Source organism: Gymnoscopelus microlampas (genome assembly GCF_963454915.1).
Source record: "Gymnoscopelus microlampas genome assembly, chromosome: 21".
NCBI classification, from domain to species: Eukaryota; Metazoa; Chordata; class Actinopteri; order Myctophiformes; family Myctophidae; genus Gymnoscopelus; species Gymnoscopelus microlampas.
In genome coordinates this window covers 46,606,977-46,634,906 of record NC_139958.1, presented here as the reverse complement: position 1 = coordinate 46,634,906, position 27,930 = coordinate 46,606,977, and the positions used below count along the sequence as shown (strand labels likewise).

The 27,930-nt window shown below is 42.0% G+C and overlaps 1 protein-coding gene across 1 annotated transcript; it reads left to right on the top strand.

The window, feature by feature from the left end:
• The first annotated feature begins 1,399 nt into the window (after nucleotides 1–1,399).
• Nucleotides 1,400–27,712, top strand: bhmt (betaine-homocysteine methyltransferase). The gene is made up of 8 exons (XM_084047051.1): nucleotides 1,400–1,522; nucleotides 2,980–3,112; nucleotides 6,663–6,775; nucleotides 13,832–14,023; nucleotides 14,260–14,407; nucleotides 21,289–21,471; nucleotides 24,696–24,924; nucleotides 27,514–27,712. Exons 1-8 carry the CDS (start codon nucleotides 1,499–1,501, stop codon nucleotides 27,692–27,694), a joined length of 1,203 nt encoding a protein of 400 aa, XP_083903177.1. The 5' UTR covers nucleotides 1,400–1,498; the 3' UTR covers nucleotides 27,695–27,712.
• The last annotated feature ends 218 nt before the right edge of the window (nucleotides 27,713–27,930 follow it).

Below are 27,930 nucleotides of genomic sequence, written 5' to 3'. Positions count from 1 at the left end.
TTGTTGCTACTACGCACAATGGTGAAACAATAATGGTGGGGGAAAAAAATCAAGCATCAAATAAACATGTCAAAGAGAACATAAAAAAAATCAAGATATCTAAATGTAGTACCTAAAGCATAATATGGTAACACATTGGAATGTCCACACAGCAGCAGGTACGTGAGACATACACAAGGTCTCTCTCTCTCTCGCTCTGTCTGTCTGTCTGTCTGTCTGTCTGTCTGTCTGTTTGTCTGTCTGTCTGTCTTGGAAACAAGACCGCAAGGTCTTTCATGAACGGACCTGTTAGACAAAGTATTTTAAATGTAACTGTGCTATTTTAATTTTTTTGCCTAATAAAAAATTCAATCAATAAAAAGTCTGTCTGTCTGTCTGTCCGTCCTCTCTCCCTCTCTCTCTATGTTGTTTGGTAAATCCATCAGATGACAGCACCCTGTCAGAATTGATCTTTTCAAAGTGAATTGAATTGAAATGATGCAAGTGTTCTGATGTCACAGTATGCAGTTAAACAGATGTGTTACCATGTTGTCATTTATTTAAATAAGTAATTTTGAGGGTCAAACTCCTTTCCAAAATATTAAATATAACAATCTGAGCGGCACTGAACTGAAGAGACTTTCAGTAACAATGTTGCAAAACCGAAAGGAGCTCATTTAAAACAGAACAAGTTATTCTGGTTTTAACTGTGTGCACTCAACTTTGAAATACACCACAGACTTATGTGTATACACACGGTGAAATCATGAGTGTTAATAATCTAACTCTTTGAGTGTAAAAATGTATCCAAATTAACCTCCTGGGTCAATTTTTATGCTCAATAGTAAATGAACTCACTGTATTTTAGTCTGTAGCTTTTGTGTTTCAAACTGGATAAACTTAAGTAGCCTATATATTTGCTCCCCATACTTATTTACTTTTACTCGAGTTACATAATAGAGTATATCTGAACTGTGGAATTGTTGCTTTTACTTTAACAAATGAGTACTTCTTACAACCACTGGTGGTAGTTGTAAGCTTGTATTATCTGCTATGTTCTGCGCACGTTTTCCCTGGAATACGGATGCTGGGGTTTAGAACGGGAACGCATCTATGTCATTTTAGATTTGAGCTATAACCATTATGTTATACTGTAATAATGTAATAATTTATATCTGCAAAGTAACTAGTAACTAAAGTGTTCAAATAATTGTAGTGGAGTAAAAGTACAATATTTGCCTCTGAGATGTCCTGGAGTAAAAGTAAAAGTATAGACAATTGGCAATACTCCAGTAAAGTAAAAGTATCTCAAAATTGTACTTAAGTACAGTACTTGAGTAAAAGTACTTACTTTCCTCCATGACCACACCCCTCTGCTCTATCCTCTAATTATAAAAGCTTTGGGACGTGTATGAACAACCCCCTCAGTCTCCATTCTCTCCACTCTCACAGGAGGAACAGGCTGTTTTCTGCCGTTTAAAGACAAGAACGAGAAGTTCTGCAACACTCTGCAGAGACCATGGCACCAGCAGGATCCAAGAGGGTGAGTCCATTTAAAACTAAACATCACTTTAAAACAAAACAAAACCACTTTGCAAATAGATAGATAGATAGATAGATAGATAGACAGATAGATAGATAGATAGATAGATAGAGAGATAGAACATGTTTGCTAAAGTCACAATCACAAATATGCATGGGTCATTTTAACAAAATACTTCCCCAGGGAACGTCCAAAAAAGAATAGATCTACAAGCTCACTTGAAGATAATCTTAAAAAGAGATGTGAAGAAAAATCTTGTATGGGGGTGTGCCCGTGGCACAAACATTTTTCAGACGGGGGTCTGTGGCCAAATATTAATTTGGGGGTCCTTGACATGAAAAAGTTTGCGATGCACTGGTGCACGTTTTGTCAATAAAAAGTGACTTTGCAGAATGTGTTAAACGCTTGGATGCAGGAGAGCTAGTTATCATTAAATCTGTACTTTTAGTGGGTGGTGCAGCGGTAAAGTATAGTTGCACACCACTGCAGTGGAGTCTCGGGGTTCGAATCCACCGTGATGCACCCAGCTTTGTCAAGCGTCTATACGAACACAATGGGTTGTGGTTGGGGGAGGGAAGCCGGGCGGGGAGGGTGATATTTGTCATTGCATGTATTCCTACCAGTGGTAGAAAGTAACTAAGTACATTTACTCAAGTACTGTACTTAAGTACAATTTTGAGGTATTTTTTTACTTTACTTTACTTTACTGGAGTATTTCTAATTTTCTTTACTTCTACTCCACTACATCTCAGAGGCAAATAGTATACTTTTACTCCACTACAATTATTTTAAAACTTTAGTTACTAGTTACTTTTTGATTATTATTACAATATTACCCACTTCAGCCCTATATACATTTTGTTCATTTGAAAATAGCCGATCTATAAGCTCACAATGCGTCGCGATGTGACGCATTGTGAGCTTGTAGATCTGCTATTTTCAAAAGATGTGTATACATTTTACTTGAAATGGGACATTCTGCATAATGAGTACTTTCTACTTTTGGTACTTTAAGTACATTTTGATACCAATACTTTTGTACTTTTACTCAAGGATTACTTTTAACAGAGTATTTCTACATTGCAGTATTGATACTTTTACTTAAGTAAACAATTTCAGTACTTTTTACTCCACTGATTCCTACGGGCTAGGGGTGTATTCTATCAATGTTGGGCATGGGAGGAGGCTCTACGTCCTCCCGGTGGGGGCTCCTCACTGGCAGGTGAGCCAGTCGGATAGGCTACAACAGCATGCAGTGACAACACATAAAGGTGTGTGGGGAGGAATGAATTGGCATAACGACTAAATAAGCGATGCAACCTTTTTAACCCTAAACATTTTACACTATACTATTACAGAACGTTTTGGAGAATAAACTATAGGTTTAAAACGTATATTTTATATATTTTTACGGAATAACTAAATGCGTATTTTAATATATTCTCCTATATTTCCAGAATGTTTTGGAGCGGTTGGATGCAGGGGAGGTGGTCATCGGGGACGGAGGGTTCGTCTTCGCTCTGGAGAAGAGAGGTTACGTGAAGGCAGGACCCTGGACCCCTGAGGCTGCTGCAGAGTACCCTGAAGCTGGTTAGTGTTCATTCACTCATTCACTCATTTATTACCCTGAAGCTGGTTAGTGTTGTTCACTCATTCATTCACTCATTCATTACCCTGAAGCTGGTTAGTGTTCATTCACTCATTCACTCATTCATTACCCTGAAGCTGGTTAGTGTTGTTCACTCATTCATTACCCTGAAGCTGGTTAGTGTTCATTCACTCATTCAGTCATTCACTCATGCTTTACACTGAAGCTGGTTAGTGTTCATTCACTCATTCAGTCATTCACTCATTCATTACACTGAAGCTGGTTTGTGTTGTTCACTCATTCATTCACTCATGCATTACCCTGAAGCTGGTTAGTGTTCACTCACTCATTCAGTCATTCACTCATGCATTACCCTGAAGCTGCTTAGTGTTCACTTACTCATTCAGTCAGTCAGTCAGTCATTCACTCATGCATTACCCTGAAGCTGGTTAGTGTTCATTCATTCACTCATTCAGTCATTCACTCATTCATTACCCTGAAGCTGGTTAGTGTTGTTCACTCATTCATTACCCTGAAGCTGGTTAGTGTTCACTCACTCATTCAGTCATTCACTCATGCATCACCCTGAAGCTGGTTAGTGTTCACTCACTCACTCACTCACTCACTCACTCACTCACTCACTCACTCACTCACTCACTCACTCACTCACTCACTCACTCATTCACTCATGCATCACCCTGAAGCTGGTTAGTGTTCACTCACTCACTCACTCACTCACTCACTCACTCACTCACTCACTCACTCACTCACTCATTCATTCATTACCCTGAAGCTGGTTAGTGTTCACTCATTCATTCATTCATTCATTACCCTGAAGCTGGTTAGTGTTCATTCATTCATTCACTCATTCATTACCCTGAAGCTGGTTAGTGTTCATTCATTCATTACCCTGAAGCTGGTTAGTGTTCATTCATTCATTCACTCATTCATTACCCTGAAGGTTAGTATTAATTAAACCTTCATTAATTAATTAATAATTACCCTGAAGCTGGTTAGTGTCCATTAAACCTTCATTCATTCATTAAAGTTTTAGACACACACGCATTCATTTAAAAAAGCTGTGATCCGGGACTTATTTGAATGAATAAAGGTTCATTTGAGCCAATCTGTACGGTAGAGTGTGTTAACACAGTATTAAGCCCAATGCATACTCCACAAGGACAGCCGAAAAAAGTTTGGTTCGGCTCGGTTCAGACCACAATATGACATCATTCAGGGGGTCGGGTGTGCGGGACCCGAACTAAATACGGCTGTTCCCTGCCTCCGAGCTGTTGTAACTACCCTAGGCTGCCCTAACGTGTCTGATATCTGATCTAGAGGGGCGGGTTCAAAATCTCCGGGAAAAAAAATCTGTGAGATCCCATTGGTTCACTGATCTGTCCGTCAGCCCCCGCCCCGCCCCATGCCCCTCCTCCTCCCCCAATGTGCAGCATTGAGAGCCCTGACATCACCACAGTTGGAGCGACGCCCACTGCACTCTGGTTGGTTGGGGAAATGAAACACTTCCTATTCCAGGAACGTCAACAGGCTGGTCCAGGCTCTTATTTTTGAGCAAAACTAATAAATAAAAGCCTAGAGATCGAGGCTATAACTACCCCAACGGAGTTTGGCTACGTTTGCCATCGTTTTTGCATTCATTCAGCCTAGCTGTTCGGCTGTTCTACTGGAGTATGCAGCCACCTTAGGCTACCTGTGCAGTGGTTGTATTTGGTCTCCTCACTCTTCCATATAGTATAACGCATAAACGCTAGAGATCGCAGCTTTAATTTTGCAGTGGATTTTAAGGGCTATGATGAAATAGGGAACAAAAACACTGCTTGTTCCTCCATTTGACATCTTTTAAAGGGGCACTTCACCCACTTTCATCCTTATCTTCATATAATTGGTCCTCACTAAATGCTCATTATAAGATGCCACTATACTGTCTACTCACTCTGTGTCTCATTGTGGGCTGTGGACAGTTAAGAAACCTGCCTCCAGTTACATCATTGGTGGGGATTCCAAGCTAAAAGAAACTAGCCTCGCGTGGCCAGACAATATCACACAACACGGGCTAAAGTGCAATGCAATTTTGCAAAGGCAGATTCGTCTGGAACCAGGCTAAAAAGAAACTATACTGAAATAGAAGCCATTGTTCTTGCACCACAAAAAAAAATCTTGTTTGAAATGTTTGAAATGAGCAATGATGTCACTGGTAGGCAGGTTTCTGAACTGTCCACTGCCCACCAATGAGACACAGAGTGAGTATGGTGTCATCTTATAATGAGCATTAGTGAGGAGCAAGTTTATGAAGATGTAAATGAGTGTAGTGCTCCTTTGAGTTACAATAGACCAATTATTTGTTTACTAACATTGAGCCTGGACGCACAGGTGATTGTTTCACGCAATCAATTCCCAACCTGTTTCGGGGTGCACTGGTTTCAGCACACCCCAACCCCCTCTTGTGTGTGTTGGCTAGTGAGACGCGTCCTAACGAGACCTGATATAATGGGTTTCGTTGCGCGCATACTGGCTGCGTGCAGCCAGTGTGACGTCGTCTGTTAAGGGGTCTATGGATACATTCACTGTGGAGCTTTTACTATTTTACTGTTTAAAAAAATTTATATATATTTGCACACTGCAAACCTTTTTTTCTTTTTTTTGCACACTGCAAACTTTTTTTTATTTACACACAGCAAACCTTTTTTTTTTTTTACACACTGCAAACCTTTTTTTTTATTTACACACCCAAAACTTTTTTTTTATTTACACACCGCAAACTCTTTTTTTTTGCACACTGCAAACCTTTTATTTTCTTTATTTGCACACTGCAAACCTTTTATTTTTCTTTATTTGCACACTGCAAACCTTTTATTTTCTTTATTTGCACACTGCAAACCTTTTATTTTCTTTATTTGCACACTGAAAACCTTTTATTTTCTTTATTTGCACACTGCAAACCTTTTATTCTCTTTATTTACACACTGCAAACCTTTCTTTATTTGCACACTGCAAACCTTTTATTTTATTTTTTTGCACACTGCAAACCTTTTATTTTCTTTATTTACACACTGCAAACTTTTTTCTTTTTTTTTGCACACTGCTAACCTTTTATTTTTTAAATTTACACACCGCAAACCTTTTTTTTTATTTACACACCGCAAACTTTTTTTTATTTACACACCGCAAACCTTTTTTTTTATTTACACACTGAAAACTTTTTTTTTTTCTTTATTTGCACACTGCAAACCTTTTATTTTCTTTATTTGTACACTGCAAACCTTTTATTTTCTTTATTTAAACACTGCAAACCTTTTATTTTCTTTATTTGCACACTGCAAACCTTTTTTTCTTTTTTTTGCACACTGCTAACCTTTTATTTTTTTATTTACACACCGCAAACCTTTTTTTTTTTTGCACACTGCAAACCTTTTTTTTTCTTTATTTGCACACTGCAAACCTTTTTTTGTCTTTATTTGCACACTGCAAACCTGTAAAGCCACTCACTCCTGCACTGCTAAACACAAACTGTTAAATATTTGCTTGTTTCAGTTCGTCAGCTGCATCGCGAGTTCCTGCGGGCCGGAGCGAACGTCATGCAGACGTTTACGTTTTATGCCAGCGACGATAAGCTGGAGAACAGAGGCAACGCTCCGCGATTCACTGTGAGTAGAGCTATCGTCTGTCAGGTGGAAACCTTGTATGTCCAATATTGTTGCTCTTCAGGAAAGGGTCAAAAAGAAAAAGATCCAATCTTGTTATTATTTAGTCCAGGGTCTTCAACGTTTTTCAGGATAAGGACCCCCGAGAGCCCCTCTATATTCTACAGATTAAACTTGTTTTTTAAACTTGGTCTGCTCTTTTTTCCCCTACACCAAACCACTTTGCCAAAAAGCTTGTAGATCTGCTATTTTTGGCTAAAGTTCTCCTCAGAAAAGAACTTCAAGTGGTTAATGTAAAAAATATCATATCAAACAAAGATTTGGCGGCCGCCCTGTAGTAACTCTGGGGACCCCTAGGGTCCCGGGCCCCTGTTGAAGACCCCTGATTTAGTCACAGGCTCTTGTTCATACATTTCATTGGTTCAATATTCATAAAACCCACAGACACACTTGACCACTTTCACTTTCAAAAGGTTTAAAAAAAATAGCCAATCTACAAGCTCACAATGCGTCGCGATGTGACGCGTTGTGAGCTTGTAGATCGGCTATTTTTGCTGCTTTCACAGGCACATATGTAAGGTCCTGCATTGTAGGACATTAATTAAAAAAAGAAAATACCCGACAGCTACAAATGGTGATCTTCCACAGCTGTTGCGAGATGGGGGGAAGACATTGTGCAGATAATGTGATGTGTGTGTGTGTGTGTGTGTGTGTGTGTGTGTGTGTGTGTGTGTGTGTGTGTGTGTGTGTGTGTGTGTGTGTGTGTGTGTGTGTGTGTGTGTGTGTGTGTGTGTGTGTGTGTGTGTGTGTGTGTGACCTTCATGCATGCCATTCATTCAGCTCTCCCACTCTTGGCAACAGGAAAGCACATCCTCCTTGGTTTTATAACACATGTGTTGAACTCTCTGACCCAAAGAGAGTGTCTCTTGCCAAGACTTATAAGAGTTAACCATGGCTGCAAGTGGCCATGGCTGAGTGGGTAGAGAGAGGCCTTCTGGGAAAAAGAAGATTCCTGGTTCAACCCCCCACCCCTGGTCATTGTGTCTTAAGTGTCTCTGAGCAAGACACTAAGGGCCCTATTCTGTGGCACCTCCACCAGCCTCAACCCTACCCTAAACCTGTTAAATACTGATAATGGAGCTGCGCTGCCCCAATATGTTATTCTAGCAGCTGCTCTACCCGTCACCCATTATGCCGACACCGTTATTTGCGCGTGGAGTCGTGCCCATGGGCGTGTTGTTGCTATATCCCCCACATTGCCATTCTGCAGACACACATGGGTACGGCTTTGGGAGGGGGGATTGTGGGTTCTAAAAGCACCCGCCAAGTGCACACAGACACTGCAATGGCTTTGTGCCTTGGACCATGAGCCGTGTTGCCAGCCTTGGCGAGAAATAAGCAACCGCAGGTCTATGAAAAAAAAAGAAGCAACTATAAGGCCACATGAGCACTTCAAACTAGAGCTTTCATATCCCCTAAATATTTCAGCCCGGCTCGACTAATAATTGACAAATTAGGCCCAGCCCAAAAAACAGCTTGGAGCAAATAGGGCTATATAAGTACATACACTGCCCCATAACCATTTTAAGAATGATATTCGGTTATTATATGAAATATATTTTTAATTGAGATATTTTCGTTTTTTTTCCATAGTTTGCATTACTTTGTTTGATGGGAAAAAGTTGCGATGGAGAAATCACATCCAATACCTTGTAGGCTACTGCCTGCTGCCTGTGCTCTCATTTGAAGAAATAATCCAACATTTAGGAATACTTTGAGGTGAGGAAGACATGAAGAAAGCTTTTCAATCAATAGTTTGTCTGAAGATCCATTCTATATGTCATGTCATGGTTTAAACTTTAAAGGGGGCTCTGCCGTGACAACTGACAGTGATTGATTTGACCTACTTTTGCGCTGCGCGCTGATGATTCATTATTTGCCAGCAGCTGTGTAAGAATATAACTATTTTAAAAGGCTTTCATACACTCTTGGGGATCTGACTAATATGACAAGTTGCTTATTGTGAACACAATACGCTACAAATTAATTAATATATGAATTTATTTGGATTTTAAAAAAACGTCGACCCGGCCCAGCCGGTGCCGACGGGCAGGGTCGGGTCCCGTTGGGGTTGGGCTAAAATCTTAACCACTTACATTTTTAGCGGCGCTAGCGGATAGTAGCCCTCTATACCTGGCTTTTGCGTCAACGTTCTGATTGGTCAGGCTCGCCAACGTTCTGATTGGTCAGGCTCGCCAATGTTCTGATTGGTCAGGTCCGTCAACGTTCTGATTGGTCAGGCTCGCCAACGTTCTGATTGGTCAGGTCCGTCAACGTTCTGATTGGTCAGGCTCGCCAACGTTCTGATTGGTCAGGTCCGTCAACGTTCTGATTGGTCAGGCTCGCCAACGTTCTGATTGGTCAGGTCCGTCAACCAACGTTCTGATTGGTCAGGCTCGCCAACGTTCTGATTGGTCAGGTCCATCAACGTTGGGATTGGTCACTATTCATGACATCACTATGTTACTATTCATGACATCACTATGATGTCATGAATATAGAATTAGATCTCTATATAAACAGAAATATTTATTAATTTCATTTTATTATTCATTTGGCTAAAGTCTCCTTCTAGGTAAGTTATTTAAAGTTAGATCCTCAATTTAACCTTATCTTGGGAATCTTGGGATCTGTCCAAGATTCCTCCCAATATGACCAATAGAAAGAGAAAGATACAAGAACGTCATGTTCATGAGGAAATCCAGTCATCCGTTATGCGAGAATGTTTGACGAAGGAGATCTAGTGTCCAAGAGTCCTTTCATTCGGCAGCCGAAAAACGCAGTCATTGACCCAAAAATGAGCTCAAAGAGTGATGTTATCCCGGGGGACACAAGAGGAGGTAGGGACACAAACAATGTTATTGACCCTATGACCTCGCTTGTAGTAGAAAGTTTGAGCTCGGGGATCCCGTCGTCCGTTATGAGAGAATGGTTTGATAAAGACGATCAAGAATCCAAGAGTCCTTTCTTTCAGGAGCCGAAAAACGCAGTCATCGAACCAAAAATTAGGATCCCAGAGGAAACAAGCGAAGTCATTGACCCTATAATTTCAAAGGATATCACAGAAATAATGATGTCCTATAAGTTCGAATTGAATGAACGTGATGTTCAAATATCAAATATATATGGTCAGGTCTGTCAACGTTCTGATTGGTCAGAACATGGCTATAAACACATTATAAACACATATTGATGACAAAATGTATCACAGGCGCCGCTACCTTCACACAGGTGTGATTTTTTTATAAGATGATCGGATCATCTGTGATTTTCATTTTGGCTGCTGTCTCGTTAAACCCAGCTGGGGGTGAATATTATATTATATATTATATATATTATATTATATTATTATTATATTCCAATTTCCCCACGTAAACGCTACGTTCATGTTTATTGCATTAAAGCAGGGGTTCTCAATCTTTTCAGTTTATTTTGTTTGACTCGGTTCCACAGATAAATATTGTGAAAATAGCAGATCTACAAGCTCGCCAGGCGTTGGGAGCTCCATTGTGGTCTCGACCCACAGGTTGAGAACCACTGCATTAAAAGCTCCAAGCAAGTTACATGTCTAGTATGTTGTTGACCACGTAATGTAATGTTTTTGGTTTAGTGTTAGGCTACTCTGTGGCGCGCGCACGCCTCATGCGCCTCATTGATGCCCAAAATAACAGATCTGTAAGCTGTCGACACGACATGACGCAGTGCGTTGATAGCTTGTATGTCTGTTATTTTGGGTAGGTAGTCGACGCACATACGCATCACAGCAATGTATCTGGGTTTGAGAGGCTATGATTGATGTAAACTTAAAGTGTAGCTCTGTTCGGGATTATTGAACAAAGGTGGATGATGAAAGATAACGGGGACAATATGGATGTAAGTTAACTGCGTCACTGTGGAAATAGAACAATAACAGCCAACGTGAGTACATATAGACCTTTCCTAAAACTGTCCAATTTATTATACCCATGTGCTACTGTATGTACTTGTACCACCGCCCAGCCCTGTGGTCGTCCAGCTGGAGGTCCATGGCTGCCTGTAGGAACGTTGTCGCAACATGATGTAATTAATTATTTGGGAGCAGCCGGTATGTACCAATAGTATAAATATTTTAAATGGCTGTCATATACTATTCCGGATCTGACTAATATGACTAATATGACAAGTTGCTTATTGTGAACACAATAGGCTACAAATTAATATAAATATAAAATAAAAAATATATATAAATGTATTTGGATATCATTTAAAAAAAAGAAGGAAAACAAGCCCAATGTGGCTTATAATAATCAGACCAGGCAACAGTGCAGACAGGGAGATAGGGGATGGCGGCTAGCGCAGTCTTCTCTTAAAGGCAATGGCTTCTGGCATGGTGATTGGTTTTATCATTGTAACGCCCAAACCACACCCATGCATAATGTAAGGGGTAGCTCAGGTGTTTGGCGGGTGAGGGGGGTGCCACAGAATACCAAAGTTTGCGGGGGAACGCCTCTTGCCTAGTGGATTTTTTTTTTAAATCAGTAATTAGTGGCTTGTTCAACTCAAACCTGGAATAGCGCCCTAAAGGAGCACTCATTTTCAACCTTCTCTTCATATAATTGACTCTCACTAATGCTCATTATGAGATGGCACCATTTCTGTCTACTCACTCTGGGCCCTATTTCCAGGTCTTAGGCGGTAATCAAGTACCGCCACCATCTTATGCGCAATTGCTATTGCAAGTCACGCTGAACGCAAACACTTAAGTCTTAAGACTTGCCAGCATATTTAACACCTGGGGGAGTGTTTATATGTTAATTAAGGGCGCTATGCGGTATGTGCTATTTTGCCCCTTGACTTAACAAGACTCACCGCATAGTGTGAAGACGTGGTTAGGACCAGGTCTTGCCAGCATATTTAAGTGTCTATGTTTATGTTCCCCTCACAATTTAGCATGTATTTCAAAGACTTATTCCTTCATTAAATCAATGAAATATGAATATAAATAAAATAACGGTTTACAGCTGTTCATTTTGCCTGTATCCTAGAAGTGAAAAAAATTTCCTGTGTTCTGGTGAATGTTGTGAGTTTGATACTTTTATCAGACTTGCTTTACCAGCATTGGAAAATAATGGGTACATTTTTTTATTTCATTCATTGAAAAGCTTAAAGTTGTACAGTGCAAACTTAAAAAAAAAAGATTTTTAGCAGCCTCTACTGGTCATTACCGTCACTGCAGGCCGTTCGTTTATTACTGCGTTACCCAGAATTCCATTCGTTTTCACCGGAAGACGGAAGCGTTTCAAAAAGCGTTCTTTTAATTGTTTTATACGATCTGTGGATCGTTTCTCTTAGCCAGTGGATAATATCCATATTCATATGTATATTATTTATATAGATCCGCCGTCTCTCTCCCTCTCTCTCTTGTTTTTTCATAAACCTGGTTGCTTGTTTCTCGCGCACAATCTGGCAACACTGATCTGGTTGCTTGTTTTCTCACGCACAATCTGGCAACACTGTTCCCGAGCACTGGCAATCCTGATTAGAGGCGAATCCATCAGCTTAGAGCCTGTGTTTAGACGCTAGCGTGGGTAATAATCTTTTGTTTGGGATGTGCATGGCACGAAAATGACGGACATACATTAGTGTGAGTGTGGTGGGAATAGGGACATGACCGCGGTGACTGCGACAACATGTGTAAGTACTATTAGACATTTTTGGCTAACGCTAAACGGTGCTAAAGGGTTTCCCCTTCCGGTGTGGTCGGTAATGTGGGGAATTTGTGTTGGACGAATGATTAATTATGCTCTGAGGAGGCAAATGTGTAGTGAGCACTGAAAAGTAGACGAAACAATGCATAAATGAATCGCGCACATTGTGGCTGGTGTTGTAGTGACATGTGATATGTTGTTGTTGTGTTGATACCGAAACAATGAAATGGTGTCGGAAGGGCTGAGGTTTCTAATGTAAGATAGGATATTAACCACTTGAACCCCAGTATCCATATTCTGTGGGGTAACAATAGCCAGAAATAGCAGATCTAGAAGCTAACAAAGCGTCAGCATTGCAATGCGTTGTGAGCTTGTGGATCGGCTATTTTTGGCAAAGAGATTTGCCAAAAAAGTAAAAGTATCAATACTGCAATGTAGAAGTACTCTGTTACAAGTAAAAGTTCCAAATTCTAAATTTACTTGAGTAAAAGTACAAAAGTATTGGTATCAAAATGTACTTAAAGTACCAAAAGTAAGCAAAGCAAAGTTTGTTGTTTACCCAGGGTGTTGGACTAAGTGCGGAACTTATTTACAGCCAGACCCTGCATGGAAGCCTTGCTCAAGGGCTATTCAGCGGTGATTCATGATTTATGTGATGAATTGGGGAATCGAACTAGGGACCTTCCGGTATCAAGGCCGCCCCTCTAACCACTAGGCCACCGCTGCCGCCAGTAAAAGTACCAGTAAAAGTTTTAGTAAAAGTACTAAAACGTTTGAAAATAGCAGATCTACAAGCTCACAACACGTCGAGATGCGACTCGTTGTGAGCTTTTAGATCGAGGTATAAAACAGGGCTAAAGTGGTTAATGTATGTTTTATAATGTAATAATTTATATCTGAAAAGTCACTAGTAGTAACTAAGTTTTCAAATAATTGTAGATGAATAAAAGTACAATATTTGCCTCTGAGATGTAATGGAGTAAAAGTAAAAGTATAGACAATTGGAAATACTCCAGGGTAAAGGTCCTTACACACCGGGGCGATTTTTTTCATGCGAATAATACGTTTTTTTTTTAAAACCTTATCAAGTCAATGCAAGCTTCCACATCAGTTTCGCGGAGCAAAAAAAGCATCTTTTACACAAATCTTCTCTTCTGGGGGTCCCTGGCACAAAACATTTTCAGATATTTCAAATACATATTAATTTGGGGGGGTCCGCGGCACAAAAAAGTGTGAGAACTGTAACTGGTTTAGAAAGCATTTAGTCGAATGGGCCTCAGGTCTTAATGGGTGAAAATACTACATTTCCCAGGGAAAGCAGATCAACGAGGCGGCATGTGACCTGGCCAGGGAGGTGGCAGAGGAAGGGGACGCCCTGGTGGCGGGGGGCGTGTCCCAGACCCCCTCCTACCTGTCCTGTAAGAGCGAGGACGAGGTCAAGGCCATCTTCAAGAAGCAGATGGACGTGTTCGTCCAGAAGAACGTCGACTTCATGATCGCAGAGGTAACAGTATACACATCATTTTTCTATTTTCTAAGCCAACAGATACAGTTAAAAGATACCATCACTTTTAGCATAAATGAGCTTGTTTTACGAGCCTTGTTTGGTTGTTTACCTGGGAAACCTGGTGTGTGTGTGTGTGTGTGTGTGTGTGTGTGTGTGTGTGTGTGTGTGTGTGTGTGTGTGTGTGTGTGTGTGTGTGTGTGTGTGTGTGTGTGTGTGTGTGTGTGTGGTGGCAGTACTTTGAGCACGTGGAGGAGGCAGAGTGGGCGGTGCAGGCTTTGAGGACCACGGGGAAGCCAGTGGCGGCCACTCTGTGCATCGGCCCCCAGGGAGACCTGAACGGAGTGACCCCTGGAGACTGTGCTGTCAGGCTGGTCAAAGCTGGTACACACCCACACACACACTCTCGCGGGCGCGCGTGCGCACACACTCGCACACATGCACAAACAAACAAACGCACACACACACCCACACACACACACACACACACACACACACACACACACACACACAGCACACACAGGCACACGCACACACGCACGCACGCACGCACACATGAATATTAGTATCGAACCGATATCCAGTGGTGTAAAGTACAGTACTAAAGTAATTGACTTTAGTACTGTACTTAAGTACAATTGTAAGGTATTTTTTACTTTACTCGAGTATTTCCAATTTTAAATACGTTTACTTCTACTCTACTACATCTCAGAGGGAAATATTGTACTTTTACTCCACTACAATTAGTAATGTCATCCAATCTCTCCTGATTGGATAACATTTGTATCCCAGCCTCAACATTTATTTTCTGTTTACTAAAGGGCTGGAGAGACCGGGAGACCCCTGTGAACAAACATTCTATCTATAACAATGATTACTATCACAATAAAGAACTATTTATCACTTATTTTAACAAAAATAATATCAAAATATAGCTGCAAGCAGCGATAATACGGGGCCAGTGAGAGAGAGACAGACAGAAATGGAAACTGGAGAGAGAGAGAGAGTAATGTAAACTGGGGGAGAGAGAGAGAGAGAGAGAGAGAGAGAGAGAGAGAGAGAGAGAGAGAGAGAGAGAGAGAGAGAGAGAGAGAGAGTGGAAACTGGAGAGAGAGACAGAGAGAGAGAGAGAGAGAGAGAGAGAGAGAGAGAGAGAGAGAGAGAGAGAGAGAGAGAGAGAGAGAGAGAGAGAGAGAGAGAGATGGAAACTGGAGAGAGAGAGAGAGAGACGTGGAAACTGGAGAGAGAGAGAGAGAGAGAGAGAGAGAGAGAGAGAGAGATGGAAACTGGGGAGCGAGAGAGAAAGAGAGAGAGAGAGAGAGAGAGATGGAAACTGGAGAGAGAGAGAGAGAGAGAGAGAGAGACGTGGAAAATGGAGAGAGAGAGAGAGAGATGGAAACTGGGGAGAGAGAGAGAGAGAGAGAGAGAGAGAGAGAGAGAGAGAGAGAGAGAGAGAGAGAGAGAGAGAGAGAGAGAAACATGGAAACGGAATAGATTGAAAAGAGACATGGAAACGGAATAGATTGATGAGAGAGAGAGAGATGGAAACAGAATGGATTGATTGGACATCTCAACCTATTGCCATTGACAGGAATCGAATTCTCAACCTTCGGACTAATAGGCTTCAACATTACCTATAGTGCTATAGCTTTGTCCAGGCTGATGTTGTCTGTTGAAGATCATAAACCCTTGCCTTCTGTCATGAACCAAGCCAACACTAAGATCACTCGTTCACAAACCATTTACCAATAGAGAAATTGTATGTCTCCTCGCAACCGAAAACAGTGAAAGCAGCTGATCTACAAGCTCAGAAACACGTTGCTATCTGAAAAGTTTTGAGATTGTAGATCGGCTATTTTCAGAATGAAGTATGTCATACATTGAAAAAGCGTACTCTCAAATAAGCATTTCAGGTTATCTTTACCATTTGCACATGTATTCATTGATACAGTCATGTTGTTTGCAATTCAACTTAAATTAAGTCTGCATCAAGTGAGGCTTGAACTGGCGACCTTGAGATTGTGAGGCACTCATTTAAGGGAGACGCCATTGGACCAACAGACAAGGAACTGTGAAAAAGGAGACCACAAAGATGATACAGTTTCACGCAAATAGCTGAAAAATCCTGGGTTTAAGTGTTTTTCAAACTGCTCAAAATTGCGGACAATCTAAGGGCGGAGCTTACTGGTCAAAGCGATAGATGTGTTCCTCATGAGTCATGTGTAAGCAAGTTTCACGACTTTCAGCCAAACGAGGCATGACTTTTGCCTGTTTAAAGTTTGCATTTTCAAAAAACTGCTATTGCGCCCCCTTTGGCCAATTGGAGTGAGATTGGTTTCAGTGATATTTGGAATGACTCTCTACATTACTGCAACGTTTCAAAGAAATGTGAGTCTTGCATGTATGTGTTAGGGGCAGATGAATAATTTTCATAAAACTGCAATAGTTAAAATCTATTTCCTCCTGGGATTTTTGAGTAATCTGCACGAAACATTTTACACATGAACTTAGGACCTTTGCCGACAAAACAAAAGCGGTGGATTTTCCATAAGTGAAAAAATGCAGAAGTTATGAGCCAATGGCTGTTTTTCATATAATTCAAAATGGTGGGCGATCTAAAGGTCAGAGGTCAAAAGTCAGACCACGAAAGTTGTCGGGCATGAAGAGACGCATGTGTGTATCAAAGTTTCATGGTTGTAGGTCAAACAGGGCATGAGTTGTACCTGTTCAAATTTGGCACTTTCAATTGAGTGCTATAGCGCCACCCTTTGACGAATGAGTGTGAGAATTATTTCTTGATAGTTTTTCATGTGCATCTACCATATGGCCGAGTTTCGTAAAAAGCGTATGCACGGTTAAGCCAGAATTGCCAAAAACAAGTATCAAACTGCTCAAAATTGCGGACAATCTAAGGGCGGAGCTTACTGGTCAAAGCGATACATGTGTTCCTCATGAGTCAAGGCACAAGTTTAAGCAAGTTTCACGACTTTCGGCCAAACGAGGCATGACTTATGCCTGTTTAAAGTTTGCATTTTCAAAGAATTGCTATAGCGCCCCCCTTTGGCCAATTGGAGTAAGATTGGTTTCAGTGATATTTGGAATGACCCTGTACATTTCTGCAAAGTTTCAAAGAAATGTGAGTCTGCATGTATGTTTTAGGTGCAGATGAATAATTTTCATAAAACTGTAATAGTTAAAATCTATCTCCTCCTGGGATTTTTGATCAATCTGCACGAAACGTTTAACACTTCAACTTTGGACCTCTGCCTACACAAATTTCCAACGGATTTTCCATAAGTGAAAAAATGCAGAAGTTAGGAGCCAATGACTGTTTTTCATATAATTCAAAATGGTGGGAGATCTAAAGGTCAGAGGTCAAAAGTCAGAGGGTGAAAGTTGTTCAGCATGAGGAGACGCATATGTGTATCCAAGTTTCATGGCTGTAGGTCAAACAGGGCATGAGTTGTACCTGTTCAAAGTTGCCATTTTCAATTGAGTGCTATAGCGCCACCTTTGGACGAAAGATTGTGAGAATTATTTCTTGATAGTTTTTCATGACCATCTACAGATGTGCCACTTCAAAACTTCACATGTCCTGCCATCGGCAAGACAGTCAATTTTCAGGGGATTCCCAGGGCAATAAGAGGGACAAAGAAGGGCATTTAAAATGCTGAATTATTTTGAAATCTATGATTCCCTTTGCTGCCACAAGGGGTAGCAAGTTTACAAGTTCTCTCTCTCTCTCTATAATATTCATTTTGATCATTTTTTCCTTGTTCCCTTGTATTATTTTTCTTATTCTGAATATGTATTATTATTTAGTGTCATACTGTATGTAACGCTTTGGCTATATAAGAATGCTTGTCATGCCTATAAAGCATATTTGATTTTAATGAGAGAGAAAGAGAGGGAGAGGGAGTGAGAGAGGGGGAGAGAGGGGGACAGGGACACAATCCAATCAGAGGGGGCAAGCAGACAGACCGACAGACAGACAGACAGACAGGCCAAGCAGACAGACCGACAGACCGACAGACAGACAGACAGACAGACAGACAGACAGACAGACAGACAGACAGACAGACAGACAGACAGACAGACAGACAGACAGACAGGGGCAAGCAGACAGACAGACAGACAGACAGACAGACAGACAGACAGACAGACAGACAGACAGACAGACAGACAGACAGACAGACAGACAGACAGACAGACAGACAGACAGACGGGGCAGACAAGAGGGGGCAGGCAGACAGAGGGGCAGACAGACAGACAGACAAGACAGGGTAGACAGACAAACTTTGAACTATGTCATTAATATACCTTAGAGTTGTTGTGTGGAAATAAAAATGTATTGTGGGGTCATCACATCACAGTGACACCATTAAGATGTACTCTGAGCCAAAGAGAATCTTCTCCTTATTTGTATTTATTTTTCTTCATTGACAAAACATCAACAATACAAATACAATACAACTCTACACAACAACTCTAAGGTATATTAATGACATAGTTCAAAGTTAAAATGGGTGGTTTTCCCCATTAAAGAGAAGAACATTTCACCTAACTGGTAACATTGTTAAGAGAAATGTACTCTCTTCTCTTTGTTAAGGGACACTAGCTTAGCTGCTGCCAGTAGATCACAAAGGCTGTGCAGGTAGACCACATGACATGCCCCTAAAAATATATAGTAAATAACAGATAAATAGACAACGTTTATATAAGGTTAATGGTTAATGTATGTTTTGTAATAATAATCAAAATCTACAAAGTAACTCAAGTTTTCAAACACTGCACATCCCGCGTGTGTGTGTGTGTGTGTGTGTGTGTGTGTGTGTGTGTGTGTGTGTGTGTGTGTGTGTGTGTGTGTGTGTGTGTGTGTGTGTGTGTGTGACAGACAGACTGTAAGGGGGAGGGGAACCTGCTAGCAAAACCGGTTATGTTAATGATATACTGTGTAGCCTACACTACGGTATTCAGAGGAACTCTGCTATCAGGTTCCCTTCCCCCCTACAGTACCTCTGTGGAACCACACGTTACTGCTGGACCCCTGGCAGTAACTCTGAGGACCCTCTAGGGGTCTCGGACCTCCTGCCGAAGACCCCTGATTTAAGTCATTCACTCTCTCTCTCTCTCTCTCTCTCTCTCTCTCTCTCTCTCTCTCTCTCTCTCTCTCTCTCTCTCTGCAGCCAATTACAACAGCAGTTGTAGCAATGCAACGTGTTGTGAGCTTGTAGATCTGCCATTTTCACTATTCTGAGTTTGTTGAATATTGCCCCTGAATACCCTCACAATAATACAAGTAAAATTAACACTGAAACTAATTTTAAAAACTCAACTAAAACTAGGCCTTTTCACAAACTAAAAACGAAACTAGCAAATCCACTTAAAAATCTAATGAAAACAAACTGCAAAATAAAAGTGTTCTTGGGTGTGTGTGGGGGGAAGGCACAACTCCGCTCCTGAGTCCATTGTGATGACGTGAAGTTTGGCTAGAGACAAACAAAAGACCCTGGCCAAGGTGTTAAACCAGTTAATTTGCATGTCAGGAGAAGAACAGTGTTCCTCTCCTCTCTTCTCCTCTTCTCTCCTCTATATCATTGGTTCTCAAAGTGTCCGGGGACCCCCAGGGGTCCTTGAGGGAGTTCCAGGGGGTCCCCAGCTAAATGATAGATTAGGCACCAAATGGACCCTTATGGGTCTGTAACTCTGAGAGTGTACAAATGGAACCAAATGGACCCGTTGGGGTCCATTTGGTTCCATTTGTACACTCTCAGAGTTAAATTGACATAGATTTTACATTATAAATCTAAAAGGTAAATCTCCCCTCTCTGTCTGCCTCTCTGTCTGTCTGTCTGTCTGTCTGTCTGCCTGTCTGTCTGTCTGTCTGTCTGACCCCCCCCCCTCTCTCCCTGTGTCTCCCTTTCTCTCTCAATCCCTGTCTGTCTGTCTGTCTGTCTGTCTGTCTGTCTGTCTGTCTGTCTGTCTGTCTGTCTGTGTCTGTGTCTGTCTGCCCCCCCTCTCTCTGTCTGTCTCCCTTTCTCTCTCAATCCCTGTCTGTCTGTCTGTCTGTCTGTCTGTCTGTCTGTCTGTCTGTCTGTCTGTCTGTCTGTCTGTCTGTCTGTCTGCCCCCCCCTCTCTCTGTCTGTCTCCCTTTCTCTCTCAATCCCTGTCTGTCTGTCTGTCTGTCTGTCTGTCTGTCTGTCTGTCTGTCTGTCTGTCTGTCTGTCTGTCTGTCTGTCTGTCTGTCTCTGTCTGTCTATCTGGTCTGTCCCCACATCTCTCTCTCTCTATCTCTCCCTCTCTCTCTTTTAGTTAGTGTTCACCCATTCTCTGAACGTGAGCACCTCTGCTGGTAGTGTCGAGGAGTGACAACGTCTTTTCAGGGGCAAAACAGTGCGTTTTTAAGGGCAGAACAGGGAGGAAAACATGCCTTTTCAGGGCACTTTCAGGGAAAGAACAGTAACGTGTGAAGTTTTGAAGTGGCACATCTGGTACCATATGGCCGAGTTTCGTAAAAAGCGACTGCACGGTTCAGCCAGAACTGCGAAAAGTGGCAGAAGAAGAAGAAGAAGAAGAAGAAGAAGAAGAAGAAGAAGAAGAAGAAGAAGAAGAAGAAGAAGAAGAAGAAGAAGAAGAAGTGACAGAATACTGCCAATAACAAAACAGGTCCAGAGCTGAGCTCTGGCCCCGTAATCACCTAATGAACAGAAAATGTTCATGTTGGCTTTTCAGTTGGAAATACCAGTGGTTCTCAAATAGGGGAATGTGGACCCCTAGGGGTGCACATAGGTACTACAGGGTGTAGGCCTACTAGCTAGTGGAGACACTGGACTTATTACTGAAATGTTATGGCCACAGCTTAAAACAAAAATTCTCAGGAGGGACAAAATGCAACTCTTTCACTACAAGTCTTAATTGTAATTCTATGATGTAATGTAATGTTATTTGAAATGTTATTTTAACTTCAAAATAATTAATTTATGGCATCATTTTTTTCTTCTTCAAAATGTAGTTGGGTAAAAGGTGTACTTGGATATAATGCAGTTATTATTTAACCACAAGCTCTTGTTAGATTGGTTCCATATTCGCACGCACGCACGCACGCACGCACGCACGCACGCACGCGCACGCACACACGCACGCGCGCGCGCGCGCGCACGCACGCACACACACACTTGACCACTTCCACTACAACGTTTTTGCTAACGTGTATGTACCTCTTATTTTGGGGTGTCAAATGTCTCACACTCCTCTGCCACCCGTAGGTGCCCAGATCGTGGGAGTGAACTGCCACTTTGACCCTATGACGTGCGTGCAGACGGTGAAGCTGATGAAGGAAGGGGTGGAGAAGGCCGGACTGAAGGCTCACTACATGATCCAACCCTTGGCCTACCACACGCCCGACTGCAACTGCCAGGGCTTCATCGACCTGCCCGAATTCCCCTTCTGTACGTATTATAGACAGTGGTGGAAAAAGTACTCACATCTTAAAAAGTTGTAGAAAAGAGTAAAAGTACAAAAGTATTAAAATATACTTAAAGTACCAACAGCAAAAGTACTCATTGTGCAGAATGTCCCATTTCACAAGTAAAAAAGTATGCAAATCTTTTGAAAATAGCAGATCTACAGGCTCACAATCGACACACATCGAGTAAATGTACTTAGTTTCTTTACACCACTGATAAAACGAACTTGACATCTGACCTCTTCACAACTTTCCCTGATCTTTCCCTGTAAAGTACTCCCCCCCCCCCCACCCCCCCCCCCCCCCCCCCACACACACACACACACACACACACACACACACACACACACACACACACACACACACACACACACACACACACACACACACACACACACACACACATTGTCGTGCCTGACTTGCCAGGTGTGAAATGAGACCATTTCGACTGTAAGAATCAAGGATTTTTTTTCTTCAGGGGGGCGGGGGGACTCCCCAAGTCTGGGAGTCCTCCCCCCAAAACTATTTGACAGAGTAGATATAATTTCCTATGTTCTGGTGAATTTTGTGAGTTTAATACTTTTCTCAGGCTTGTTTTACTATAGCATTGGAAAATGGGTAAAATTTCATCCATTAAAACGCAAAAAGTAGGCCAACAGACATTTATTTGATGACTGAAGCAATGTAAGACCCATCTTTAACAAGAAAAAGTGCTCCTCGGAGCACAGGTCCCCGCCAGGTCATGTAGGGTTATTGTGGCCTCCTGGTGGCGCTATAATAGGCCAATGTGAAAAGGGTGCCATTTCTTCTTAAGCCTTGCACGGCAATCGGACACTGTATTCATGATTTGAAGCATTTTGTGCCAAAAAATAGTTTTGCTAAATTAGACCTGCTGGTGGCACTATAACAGGCCAATGTTAAAAGGGTGGCATAAGTTCCTCAACATAGTGTGAATGTGCGTGCAAAGTTTGACCACAATTGGACCTGCATTCATGATTTGCGGCAATTTGTTCAAAACAAGCCACTACTGCAAACTTTAGATGTGAATCTTAGCCAATCAGGATGGAATATGAAAAATCAAACAGATCCGTCTTGATCACATGACTATAGAGATCATGTGTCGGAAGGAGTAATATAAAAATCAATGTTTTACATAAGTCTGCCTCCTGGTGGCGCTATAAAAGGCAAATGTGAAAAATCCAGGGCAAAGGTTTTTCCTTGACCTGTAGGGAGTGCACATACAAAGTTTTACACAGATCGGTGCAGTTATAGGTAAAAACACAAATTGGCTGTTATAGTGCCACCATGAGACTGATTTGAATTTTTTCAAGTAGCACTTCTTCCTCAGCATTGTGGGAATGTGTGCGCAAAATGTCACGGAAATTGCACGCTGCGTTCATGATTTGAGGCATTTTGTTGAAAACGGAGCAATCCTGCAAACTTTTAAGCCATTGTTTAGCCAATTAGGATGGAATCTGAAATATCGGACAGATATGTGTTAATCACATGACCATAGAGATACTGTGTACCGATTTGCGTGATTTTTGGACAAAATCTTTAGGAGTAATATGAAAAAACGTGTTTTGCAAAAATCAGCCTCATGGTGGCGTTATGACAGGCTGAGCATTACTTGAAAGTGAATATATCTATATGATTGCATGCACTGAGTACAACCTTTTAACACAGTGGATGTAATTTCCTGTGTTCTGGTGAATTCTGAGAGTTTGATACCAAATCAAGGAGAAATCAAGTAGAAACTACTGTAGAAAAAGTGCTCCTCGGAGCACAGGTCTCCGCCAGGTCAGGTAAGTTATTGTGGGGCAGCAATGTTCGGAATTCGGCAATCAGGATGTAATATGAAAAATCGGACGGAAACATCTTGACCACTTGACTATAGAGATAATGGGTACCGATTTGCATGATGTTTGGACACAATTTGTAGGAGTAATATAAAAAAGAAAACTGTTGCAAAAAAATTGCCTCTAGGTGGCGCTATAATAGGGCAATGTTAAAATGGTGGCATTTGTTCTTCAACGTAGTGCGAATGTGCAAGCAAAGTTTCACTGCAATCGGACGCTGCGTTCATGTTATTAAAGACAATAACTGGCGGAGACAATAACAATATATATCAAGGAGTCCTCAAGGAGATGTGGTCGAATTCAAGGAGCCCTACTATCCACTGACGTTCCACTGCAGTGCCAATGGCAGGGCTCTTTGAAACTTTAGAATGTCACATCTGTATGCATTTAGTGATTTATGTATTTATGAATTTCCAGGACCCCTGGTTTGATATGCATTAGGCCACGGACCCCATTTGATAAGGTTTATATCTCTAGATTACAAAGTAATATCCTCAGTGTTTATTTTACTCTGAGAGTGTACACATGGAACCAAATGGAACCTTACGGGTCCAATTGGTTCTATTTGCACCATCTCAGAGTTACAGCAGACCTGTAAGGGTCCATTTGGTTCCATTTGTACACTCTCAGAGTTACAGACTTGTAAGGGTCCAATAAGTTTGATGTGTACTGTACACTCTCAGAGTTACAGACCTGTAAGGGTCCATTTGGTTCCTTGTGTATATTATTTCGATATCGTGATGTGTGACTAGATATCGTCTGGCATTTTGGATCGAAATACTAATCTTGTGATATGACATAAGTGTGGTCTTTCCCTAGTTTTAATCTTTAAAGATTACAATTTAAAGTCAGGGTTGTCCAAAACTTGTTTTCAAAGGGGGCCATATTTGAAAATATGAAAATACCTTCACATGCACTATATTGCTATTATATTTCCAGTCCAAATAAATTGTATTTTGTTTATGACAGTGTAGCCAAATGTAACCAGATGTGAAAGGGTCTCTGCAAAAAATAAAACATTTATTTCACATTGACAATGAAACAACACGAGGAACAAGCAGATAAGAACGGTCACAAATTCTACTGAGAAATTGCTAATTTATTCATTAATAAATGTTTATTTCAAAACACTGAATTTCAGATGACTATCCTGGTGAGCCATAAATAATACATTTACTGCAATGCCCTCTTTGATTTTGTCCATATCTCCCAGCCCTAAAAATAAGCACCCCACAAATGTTTGAATTAAACTTAGAAGTGTGTCCATCACCTTTCCCATAAAGAGTGTTAAAATAAAGGTACACATGCCTTTAGCTGGTCTTAAGTCATGAGTCTTCCTCTCCTACAGCTCTGGAGCCCAGGATCCTGAGCAGATGGGACATGCACAGGTATGCGCGCGAGGCCTACACCGCCGGCATCCGCTACATCGGAGGCTGCTGCGGGTTCGAGCCTTACCACATCCGCGCCGTGGCCGAGGAGCTGGCACCTGAGAGGGGCTTCCTACCCGCTGCCTCCGAGAAGCATGGCAACTGGGGCGCCGGCCTGGAGATGCACACCAAACCATGGGTTAGAGCCAGGTAAACAGACAGGCTACCCTTACCTTTTCCTTCATTAGTGTGGTTGCCCAACAGGGCAACCAGACTATAGTACTCTATACACTTTATTTCTTTATTTATAGATAAACTTTTTTTCAGACGCATCTCCTCCCACAGTTTTTATCCCCTAATGTTGTGCCATATATCAAAATGACCGTCTTGAACGGGAATCGTGCGCTTGTATAGGGCTAAGAATAGTTTAATTGATATTAATTTATTAGTGCCATTAAATGTCCCCATCCACTTTAATGGAAAAGTGAAAAAACTCAAATTCAAGTATTTTTTTCTCAGAAACCGTAAGAGCTAGAGTTATCAGATTTGGAGGGATAATTCATAATATTGTCCGAAATTATTGAAAAGAATATCACACCATTCGGCCTCATGGTGGCGCTATAACAGCCCCCTTTACGTTTTGGCCTGTAACTCTTGAACCGTAGGTCCGAAAATCAAAATTTCTTTTCACCTGGATTCCTTGGGTCACTACGCATCTCCCCATATAGGCCACGCCCATTTGCGTCAGGATAGATTTTTTGATATTGATTTATTTCTGCATTAAATTTCCCCATCCACTTTAATGGGAATTGCAAAAACTCCCATTCAAGTATTTTTTTCTCGGAAACCGTAAGGGCTACAGTTACAAGATTTTGAGGGGAGGTTAATAGTTTTTTGCGAAATTATTATGAAAATAATCACACCAGTCGGCCACATGGTGGCGCTATAACAGCCCACTTTACCTTTTGGCCTATAACTCTTGAACCGTATGTCGTAAAATCAAAATTTCTTTTTCCCTGGATTCCTTGGGTCATTACGCATCTCCCCATATAGGCCACGACCATTTGCGTCAGGATAGATTTTCCGCCATTTTGAATTTTCTTCAAAACACACTTTTTGCTCCTTTTCCTACAATTTTTTTCCAAATCTCACACAAATCGGTACACATGATCTCTGAGCCCATGCGGTAAACATATCCAAACGGCATTTTCATAGTCCTTACCGTTCGTCCGTAAATGGCTTCCAAAGTTAGCGGGAGGGGCCCGTTTTACCAAAAATGCCAGAAATCACGAACGAAACGTCCGGTCAATCCCAAATTCAAATCACATGTCGAGGGTGGTTTACTCAACAAATTCCCAAAAGCATTTCCACTTTGACCCATAGGGGGCGCCACAAATGCGCAAAATGTAACCGTTTGATGCAAAAACATTATTTCGGGGTGGATCGATCCTTTCAAAATGAAACGCAAGCGATCTCATGAGAGACGTGACAATGTAATTGGCGCAGCCTCCGACGTTATTCCTCCCGGCCTATTCCTCGAGTCCCGGCGGCCGCGACCCGCGACCGGCGTCGGCGCAACCACACTCTGCAATTTCCCCGGAATTGCGACGCGTCTAGTTGCAATTTACAATTTACAATTCAGCAAATGCTCTTGTACAGAGGGACTTACGAGTACAACATCGGAATAAGCAGAGTAAACATGAACTCTTGTTCACAAACAACAAGGTTAATACTCACATAAGTAGAGTGCAGAGTGTAGTGGCCTCAAAGAAACTAGGATTCCAGGATTCCAACAATGAACCTAGATTATGTCTAAACAACTTGCTATCAAAATAACATTCTGTACATTTGTGGTCAAGAAAAATACAAATTAACACATTGAGTGCCAGGTACTATCCTAAGAGTCTAGGACGTGTGGAGCGTTGTCCAGGGTGTTTTAGAAAAGGTGGAAGAGTCTAGGACTTGTGGAGCGTTGTCCAGGGTGTTTTAGAGAAGGGAGAAGAGTCTAGGACGTGTGGAGCGTTGTCCAGGGTGTTTTAGAGAAGGGAGAAGAGTCTAGGACATGTGGAGCTTTGTCCATGGTGGTTTAGGGAAGGGAGAAGGGTCTAGGACGCGTGGAGCGTTGTCCAGGGTTTTAGAGAAGGGAAAAGAGTCTAGGATGCGTGGAGCATTTTCCAAGGTGTTTTAGGGAAGAGAGAGGAGTCTAGGACGTGTGGAGCATTGCCCAGGGTGTTTTAGGGAAGAGAGAGGAGTCTAAGATGCGTGGATTGTTGTCCAGGGTGTTTTAGACAAGGGAGAGGAGGGTAGGACGTGTGGAACGTTGCCCAGGGTGTTTTAGGGAAGAGAGAGGAGTCTAGTACGCATGGATTGTTGCCCAGGGTGTTTTAGGGGACGGAGAAGAGTCTAAGACACGTGAAGCGTTGTCCAAGGTGTTTTGGAGAGAGAGAGAAGAGTCTAAGACGTGTGGAGTGTTGTCCAAGGTGTTTTAGAGAAGGGAGAAGAGTCTAGGACACGTGGAGCGTTGTCTGGGGTGTTTTAGAGAAGGGAGAAGAGTCTAGGATGTTTGGAGTGTTGCCCAGGGTGTTTTAGGGAAGGGAGTAGAGTCTAGGAGACTCGGGCACATGGAGCCTTGTCCAGGGTGTTTTAGGGAAGGGAGAAGAGTCTAGGACGTGTGGAGCATTGTCCGGAGTGTTTTAGGGAAGGGAGGAGAGTCAGGGATTTGTGGATTGTTGTCCAGGCTTGTAATGCCTTACAGATGTTGTATCACAATCAATCCCTCCATGTTGTTCTTGTGACCAGGGCCCGTCGTGACTACTGGGAGAAACTCAAGCCAGCGTCAGGACGTCCCCTGTGTCCCTCCATGTCCACCCCCGATGGCTGGGGTGTCACTAAGGGTCACGGTGACCTGATGCAGCAAAAGGAGGCCACCACCGAAGATCAGCTGAAGCAGCTCTTTGAAAAAGCCAAGGGCAGCCAATGAGCACTTCTCCTGGGTATGGAGAGGGAGGGGGGGGGGGGGGGGGGGGGGGGGGGGGGGGGGGCTAGTGGCTGGGAGTAGTAAGGTTTGACTGGTGGAATAAAATGTATCACATTGCTCACACAAAAAGCATGGAGCCAATAGATACTGAATGGCTTAGTTTATAAATGAAAGTCACGACTGTTACAAAAAATCGCCCCTTCAAAAATCTAAAGCATCAAAGTTAAACTATAGAGTTT

Excerpts from the sequence above, each read along its gene's own strand:
- bhmt (XM_084047051.1), top strand. The coding sequence starts at position 1,499 with ATGGCACCAGCAGGATCCAAGAGG. Across the intron at positions 14,408-21,288 it reads TGTCAGGCTGGTCAAAGCTG|GTGCCCAGATCGTGGGAGTG; the intron begins GTACACACCCAC and ends TGCCACCCGTAG. Across the intron at positions 24,925-27,513 it reads AAACCATGGGTTAGAGCCAG|GGCCCGTCGTGACTACTGGG; the intron begins GTAAACAGACAG and ends TCTTGTGACCAG.